Source organism: Zea mays, chromosome 5 (genome assembly GCF_902167145.1).
Source record: "Zea mays cultivar B73 chromosome 5, Zm-B73-REFERENCE-NAM-5.0, whole genome shotgun sequence".
Lineage (NCBI taxonomy): Eukaryota > Viridiplantae > Streptophyta > Magnoliopsida > Poales > Poaceae > Zea > Zea mays.
The window spans coordinates 18,950,859-18,959,504 of record NC_050100.1 but is presented as its reverse complement, the minus strand read 5'-3'; the positions used below and the strand labels follow the sequence as shown (position 1 = coordinate 18,959,504).

Genomic DNA, 8,646 nt, shown 5'->3' with positions numbered 1-8,646 from the left:
TTTTAAAAACCTGAATTACCCGACCCAAAATTTTCGGGTAACCCGAACGCCCACCCCTAAGTGCAAGTACTCTCTTCTTCACCTTAGCCATGGTACTGTGGTCCACAAGCCGTCGCTTGGCCTTCACCTTCGCTTAGTTCATCGAAGCCCTTTCCTTGCTATCTTCACCCTATCAAGCCATTCTTGAGTCGCATCATATTGAGCATCCATTGAGAGAATCATTTCTTCGATATTATGAACCTTGCTTGAATGTCATCTAGATATAAATGCTAAGATCAATCAAGCTCTAGTTTGATTCTCATAGATTCATAAATGGACTAATAGTAATATGGTCAAGCCAATTCATGTTTCCTCATATCTCATTCACTTTGGTTTGACCAATCCTCTTAATCACTTCAACCTCTATTATGATCATATTTATGCATAGTGATTTCTCAGGTCTTGTCTATATATTCATACCATTATAGAGATCATATTATATCCATTTGTATTGTCTCATTGGTTATTTAACCTTGTGTTGAATCTTTGTTCACTGATCATTATACACTATTCAAGTATGTTCATCATACTGAATTTCCTGTTCAACACTTAGCAAACTTGTTAGACCTTTAAATGTGTTGTTATCCGAATCATGAAAACTCACAAAAGGGATGAATGCACTTTCACCTCTAGAACTTGGTAGGAGTAGTCAATCGATCTATGGATGATCTGTTCTTTTGCAGAATGCTTTTACTGTCTCTAGAGGTTGGATTGGGTCAGGGAATTAAGTCACAGTGTTCTAGTTGATCGAGAATTTTGTAGTGTCTCCCATTCACTCCCTCTGGTCGCCTCACCGGTTCTTTCACTCTTAGATCCCAGAAGACATGGACGGACGCAAGTACGTACCTTAGATGAGGAGACGCCTCGAAGGACTGATGAACAGGACGAGGACCTAGAGGTCGGATCCTTGCCGCCGAGCCAAGACTTAGCTAGTACTCCACTCTGTAACCACCTCCGCCACGATAAGGGACTTGAGAGCCACTTCTCCCTCTCTCGCCCGCTTGTAACTCCTACTACGAGCTTTGATCATCAATGGTGCCGGTAGCGTAAGACGTCGATGACTAGAAGTAGTGATGTTCTGCCTGAACTAGTATAAATCTTGCGCCCACCGCGCACACCGTCCGGAGCCGGAACGCTCACAACAAATTTACTTGTCAGAGCATCACCTTGAAGATGTATGTGTATGTGTTTGTGGATATTTGTTTCTGTGAATATGTATTGGTCGTGAAATCTAGAAATTTATGGGTCCGATAATATATATTGTGGGAATAAACAAAAAACAGAGAGAATTCTTGCCTCCCTGGAATTCATAATATTCGATGACCACATGTAGCTGTCAGATGAGATAAATTCATAATATTCTGGTCGTCGAATATTATGAATTCCAGGCCTGGCACTCGGTAAAGAAGGCTCCAGTGAACCCGTTTGCCAGTCTCTTTGTCAAGAGCGCTTGGAGGCACTCGGCAAAGAGGGAGCCTTGCCGAGTCCATGCTGGCCTTGCGTCGACAAAAAAGGCTCTAGTGCGTCCCTTGGGCAGTCCCTTTGCCAAGTGCACTAGGAGGCACTAGGAAAAAGGAGCTTCTTTGTCGAGAGCCATGACTATAGCGCTCGACAAAGGCACTCTTTGTCGGATGTAACACTCGGCAAAGTGACCAAAAACCCTTTTTATTTGTTTTTATTATTCCATCCAAACAAATAAAACATATATCACATATACATCACAAAGTTCACAGAATCGTCACATACATAATAGAGAAGTTTTATGATTTTTTTTGTGAAGGTCGGTTAGGTTTAGTGCGTGACAACTTTTACAAAACTGTGTCAAATTTTTATCACAACCTCTACACATGATATCATGACATATCGAAAAGTTTCATGATTTTCTGACTTTGTGTTTTATACAATTTTAAAACAACTGGATCACAAGTTTGCGGTCATATTTCATGAGTATGGTGTTCGAAAATTCTGGTCTGGTCCTAAAATTGGTCGTAACTTGTGCTAAATAACATGAATCATTTTTGCATTCACTATTTTCTATTTTCGAGTGTCTTGTAGTTCAAATCTGAATTATCCGAAGAAATTTAATTAAACAAACTAAATTTAATAGTTATAGCAAACACTTTGATAATTGTGCCAAAATTGAACATGTAGGTCTATATACTATAGGAGCACACAACAAAAATTTTGGAGAAAAAAACAAATATACTTTGACGAGTGGCAAAGAAAGAGTGTCTGCCACGACAAAGAAGTTAGTTTGCCGAGTGTCAATTTCTGACACTCGGCATAGTTAACGGTCGACAACTATAGACGCTTGCTGATGGCTCTTTGCTGAGCGTCGCATTTTGCCATGAGCGTAACCCTAGGCAAAGCCTCATTTGCTGAGAGTATATCTGTGCCGAGTGTCTTAGTTCGCCGAGAGTGACACTCAGCAAAACATGTTTTGGCGAGTATCTAGTAAATTGCTCTTGACAAAGCGCCAAGTTCGGCAAAGAGTCGGATTCCAGTAGTGTAACAAGGCAAAGTACATCATCCATGGCATGTTTGGAAGATTGTATATACGCACCAAACAACAAAGTTTTTTTTCCATTGAACTGGGCATAATATACACAATATGCTGAACCAATTTTTACTCACCTGCATAGTTGTTACACAACGAGCAGAATTTACTCTACTATTATTTATAACTATAAAAAGTTACACACATGCATACTCCCCTTCTGTTTGGTGAAACTATTATTTGTTCCGACAATTCGACCTGCTATCATTAGGGTTGATTTGGTGATAAGTGGATCATAAGAGGATTGAAAGAGGTTGAGGGAGAAATGAACTAATTTCTCCATCAATCCTCTCCCATCCTCCTGTGATCCATGGTTACCAAATCAGCCCGTACCACATCGTTATCGAACTTCAATTCCCCAGGGTACATTTAGAATATTTGCTTAAATTATTCGTATTCATATTTCTTCATAGGGTTTATGGAACCACGTTTGGGATTTTTGGAAGAAGCTGGATGTGGAAGCCTTCTGGAAATTGCAGTCCTGGATAGAATAACATTGTCCCACCGCTGACGGGTTTCCAGCTATTCACGAGAACACAATAATGATTTTGTCATATATAGTTGGTTGATAAGTACTTACACAATCCATGGAGAGTTTTTTTTTACCTGTAATTTGTGACCAAGTAATGGAGGAACATAGCCATCTGCATCTTGGAAAACTCGGCACCAGCGCATAGGCGCAAACCACCCCCGAAGGCCATAAAGTCCTTAGAGGTGCCGACTGGTTCAGGAATATCCTATGCACAATGCACACACGTGTGATCCTTAGGCCCGGATTTATCTGTTGATTTTATTTCGCATATGTACCTTCCATCTCCATGGATTGAACACTGAGGGGTCCTCGTAGACCTCCGTATTCAAGTGCGATGCTAGTGCACACATCATGATCTTTGATCCTTTTGGAATTGTGTACCCTGAGTGCACACACAGCACATATGTATTATTAATGCATGGATTATAAACATTGGCTTATATTATGTATTCTCTTCAATATTCTCAGTGAGGGGTTGAGATTATGCAGACCATTTATGTGCACATCCTGATTTGCTTTCCTGAACATGGCCAGTGCGATGTTTGCGAGCCTTAGCGACTCATGTATAACCTAATAAGTGGTGGTATAGAAAGCATATTAATTAGTCCAAGAGATCGACAACCATATGAAGAATAATTCTGGCATGGACAAGATATATATTTGTATCGTACGTACATGAGATGTGAATTTCATAGACTTGTACTCCTCCCACGTGAGGTCAGAGCCTGGATTGGCCCTACTTTCCAGGATTCTTTCGTGCTCCTCCTGAAAACATACAGAGAGATACGTATTTTCTCTGAGAAGGAAGCAAGGAATGAATTGACTGAATGGATTAATCTACTTACTGTCAGTTCTTGCAAAGCTTTGGGGTTGTCCGTTAGATACTTGAGTATGACGGTTAATACCATGGACGTCGTCTCATGGCTCGCAAACAACATGGTGAACAGCAAGTCCAACGCGGTGCTCTCGTCCATCATAGGGTCTGGCTTGTTCAGTTCATCGATCACGAGATCGAAGAAATCCTCTGTCGTCTCGCGCTCCGCTGCGTTCCGTCGACGCTCAACGAGCTGCTGTTTCAGCATCGTCATAACCTTCTTACGTCCCTGCATGCATATACATATGGATCAATAGGATCATACTATATATTAATTAGTAAGATGATCGATAATGGCGGTTAATAATTAAGCTGCTGACCTGCATGCATCTGTAGAAGGTTGTGCCGGGAATGGAAACCGGAAACGAGAGCAGCCCCGAAGTCCAGTCGTGGAAGCATCTCCACAACGTTTCTCCAGATGCTGCGTCGTCATGGCTGATCAGCTTCTTGGCAGTGACGCCAAATATCATCTGCATAGTGCATGCATATAAATAATAATAATAATAATAATAATAATAATAATAATAATAATAATAATAATAATAATAATAATAATAATAATAATAACTATTATATTAAATCAACAGTTTTGACGATTCGTCCCACGTCATATTTTTATAAATAACCCCTTCTATTGTTTGAAATGGCCCCTCAGACTATTCTCTTCACATCAATCACATCTAATCCAATTCGTCCGTCCACTCCCCATCCTCAGCGAATCCACGCCCCGCACGAGCGCCTCAGTCACCCACATAATGACAAACTCACGCACACCATGTCTTCCGTTCATAGCAACAACCGACATGGCAAGTGAGCCCGTGCCAAATGCACCGCGACTGGAGCCCAACAACCCATGCACGCCGCTCCGTAAGGGACGGAGAAAGCAGTTTCAGTAGCTACGGGGTGGAGCCGTTTTACTCATCCTAATCCGCCCACCAACCTGGCTACAAAAAGTCATACCGAGACCTCTCAAGCGATAGCGGTGGTGGATTTGCTCGCCGTCGGTGGCCTGGCGCTCTCTGGCTACTCCGACTCGCCTACGTTCTCCAAGGTACGCACAACACACATATGTACATCTGATTTTCTGGCTCACTGACTCCACAAGCATCTTCACATGTCTGTCCACCGAGTTTATGCCGCGTTCGTGGGATCTAATGGAGACCGGCACTGTCGGGATGGAGGGCAGCGACGGTTAGACACGGGCCACACGAAGGGCATCGACGGCAAGTCACCAACCTTCATTACCGGAATCGCGTTCTTTACCGAGTGTCTAAGACACTCAGCAAATGCTATTTTACACTCGGCAAAGCCTTTGCCGAGTGTAACACTCGACAAATATTTTATCGGCAAAGAGTTATTTGCCGAGTACTTTTTTCGGACACTCGGCAAAGAAAAACACTCGGCAAATTAAGAATCGAAAAAAAACAGCAAAACATTTTTTTTAAATTATAGGAACAACTCTCCAACCCTACCTATTACATTACCCATTGCCCTATCATTTTTTACTATTATTTTGAATCAAATTTATATGTTTTGTGAATGGTGAGATTCGAACTCGCAACCTCTCTCTCGCGCATACCCTCCTATACCACTACACTACTACACCACTACACCAATTATATCTATATTACGTTTTCATTCCCCATGTACTATAACAAACCGAGAGTAATTTGATTATTTAAGACACTAAATGAATTTATTTGAAAATGTGATCAACTATAAAGTTGCATAACTTTTTGAGATCTATAAGTTTTCATAAACTACGAGAGAGATATAGGTTTTATGAACAAATTTATTTTTATTTTGTCATATGAAGAAATGTTCAATATATAAATTGTACATCATGATGAGTTATACAAATTTGTAGTTGAAAACTTTTTTATTTGAATTAATTTACTGCTTTAAAATGTGATGTTTAAATTGTCTTTGCCTAGTGTTGGGAAAAAAACACTCGCCAAAGAGCTCTTTGCCGAGTGTTGTATTTCTGACACTCGGCAAAGAGCTATTTGCCGAGTGTCAAAAAAAACACTCGGCAAAGAAACTCTTTGCCGAGTGTCAAAAATAAAACACTCGGCAAAGAGCTTCTTCGCTGAGTGTTTTCTTTTACCGAGGGTTTTTTGCGTGGCACTCGGCAAAGAGCTTCTTTACCGAGTGCCCGAAAAAAAACACTCGGCAAAGATTTTGACACTCGGCAAAGAGCCAAATTCCGGTAGTGCTTAGGCACGACGACATGCATTGACGGCAAGGCGCCAACCTTCGGCACGACGGGCATTGGCAGCAGCGTCACTTTTGGTATGACTGCGGGTACTGCAACTGGCATAGGGACACCGTGGCGGTGTTCGGCACCACATGGATCTGTGGCACTACGCCCACCGCAGGAACTATCGGTATGGCGAGCATCAGTGGAAGGGTGGTCATGGGCATAATGACGACTTCGACACGACAGGAATGCCCGGGACGGCAACAGGAGCGACGGGGGCCGGGGCGTGAGCAAGATGCCGCACAACGTGGCACATAGTGATGCCGTCGACGATGAGCATGATGAGCGCCATCGTCACGAGCGCCGTGACGAAGAAGAGAGATGAAGCATCACAAGCCATTGCTAGTGGCTAGGAGAAGTGCTTCCTCAGGAGTGAGGAGCTACAAGGCCGTCGTGCGCTTGCGACGAGTCCTTAGCGAGCATTTTATTGTAGCTTCATTCGAAGCTGAGTGTGTACTGTTTCGCGAGAGCTAGGATAGTTGGGAATGAGATAGAGTTGGTCGGTGGCCTTCCGATGCAAAGAATGGACGACAGATACGTAGTGGATGGCTATTGTTCGAGGTATTTGGTTCATTAGCCCATATGTTTATTGTAGCTGGATCGGAATTAACCACCCCTCGTGCATGACACAAGATAATACTGGACACCGCTTAACTCATGCATGGCTCATGCATGCTGCATCATGAATCCCCGCATGACCTCTGTCTAATAATTGTTGAGGCATGTTTTCTTCTCTATCAGATTATTGTGCAATAGCCAGAGATTTCTTTATGGTTCTATCTGTTCATGAATTGTGTGTTTACTGCGTGTGTCTAAGAGAAAATAAAAGGGCATAGGTTCAATGAAAGATGTTGTGGGTCTTTAAAACCAGCGGTCATACCGTATGTTTATATGGAGTCAATGTCTTGAGTTATAAGTCATCAAGGCTGTTACACCATATATAAACCGCGAGAAGCCACCAAGCATAATACGACAATAAGTCGTATACATATAGTAACACCCTGTAAGAAGGGTTCTTTTTCAATCCATATTTTTCTCAGTCTTTTGGATAAAACAAAGTGTAATATTTATTCTTATCAATTTAATATCTGGTTTATAGACAACATGCTCACTTTGACATTAAATTTATTTATTATTGGTATTTTTTGGAGGGTCCATATGAGTGATTTACTTTCGCTCAATCACTGATTGTATTATGGGTACAACCTTGTCCTTCTCGACCAATATTATGAAATATAATTATGTAGTTTCGTAACGCACGGATATTATACTAGTAATTAATATATATTGTATTGTAGTAGCGAAAAAGAGTGAGTGAAAGCTACTAATATATAACGAAGAGCTACTAACCCTGGAGGTGGCCGTCCTGACCTCGACGTCCGGGCGGCCGAGCCATGAGCGCAGCTCGTCGCGCGCGCTCCGCTGCACGTCGTGCAGCAGCACGGAGCGGACGGTCTGGTGGCCGAAGAGGCGGAGCACGAGGGTCCTCATGTGGTGGTGGAGCACGCCGAGCTTGGCGGTGATGTTGTCGGCGCCGAAGACGCGCATGAAGGAGGGCGGGTACCAGATCTGGAAGCCGCGCTCCTCCTGCTTCAGCACGTGCGCGTTCAGCTCCGCGTCCAGCGACACGACGAGATCCTCCCCGACCAGGTTCGTCCGGAAGATGGGGCCATACCTGCAAGCAAGCTCTCCAACAAGTCGTCCAAGCATGCATGAACGTAACGACGACGATGCAAAGACGCTTAGAAAGGAAGTTACAGTATCGTCGCCGTACCTTTCCAACCGTCGCTGGAAGAATGGTGGCAATACCCCCGGGGTGGAGGACGCTGCCAGGTAGTGGAGCGTCTCCCCTAGGAACAGGAGGCCCCTTGACCCCGGCGGCAGTCTCACTTGTTCGGCGCTTGTTCGGCGGCGGCAGTACGTCCATCGTAAGACCAACAAGATAGATCCCACTCCCAGAGCCAAGGTCACGGGTACAGCAGCAGCCAAGTAATCCATCGACATTGCTAACTTTACTATGCATGTATGTATGCGCGCGGCGATGCACATATATATAGAGAAGAGAGATGGCAGCAAGCTAGCATGTACTGCGTCACTGAAACCGAAGAGTCATAGCTAGCGACTGTACTGGTTGTCAAGGTCGACTGTAATTTGAACCGGTTTCTCCTGCTTTTACTGTATACAGGTTGTTCGCTTCAAAATTAAAGACAGCTGTTCATACTGTTGCAGCTATAATTTATAGAGACAAAAACACTATAAAAACAGTAGAAATCGGTATTAAAGCCTAACGACCAGATTGATACACGTGCAGTGCAGGTACCCGATTTTCAGGCTCGAGTGGAAGGACATACAGAGAATGGGCAGCAGCTTGATTAGGACATATA

The 8,646-nt window shown here is 43.3% G+C and overlaps 1 protein-coding gene across 1 annotated transcript; it reads right to left on the bottom strand.

The window, feature by feature from the left end:
* Positions 1 to 2,593: 2,593 nt before the first annotated feature.
* LOC109939182 (cytochrome P450 87A3) lies at positions 2,594 to 8,281 on the bottom strand. The gene is made up of 9 exons (XM_020537910.3): positions 8,037 to 8,281; positions 7,613 to 7,937; positions 4,323 to 4,472; positions 3,974 to 4,231; positions 3,804 to 3,893; positions 3,620 to 3,698; positions 3,404 to 3,510; positions 3,203 to 3,333; positions 2,594 to 3,118 (listed from the first exon to the last, which is right to left on the bottom strand). The coding sequence occupies exons 1-9, from the start codon at positions 8,264 to 8,266 to the stop codon at positions 3,013 to 3,015; spliced, it is 1,476 nt and encodes a 491-aa protein (XP_020393499.2). The 5' UTR covers positions 8,267 to 8,281; the 3' UTR covers positions 2,594 to 3,012.
* Between the last annotated feature and the right edge of the window lie 365 nt (positions 8,282 to 8,646).

Excerpts from the sequence above, each read along its gene's own strand:
- LOC109939182 (XM_020537910.3), bottom strand. The coding sequence starts at position 8,266 with ATGTCGATGGATTACTTGGCTGCTGCTGTACCCGTGACCTTGGCTCTG. Across the intron at positions 7,938-8,036 it reads TTCCAGCGACGGTTGGAAAG|GTATGGCCCCATCTTCCGGA; the intron begins GTACGGCGACGA and ends GCTTGCTTGCAG. Across the intron at positions 3,699-3,803 it reads CTATGAAATTCACATCTCAT|GTTATACATGAGTCGCTAAG; the intron begins GTACGTACGATA and ends ACCACTTATTAG.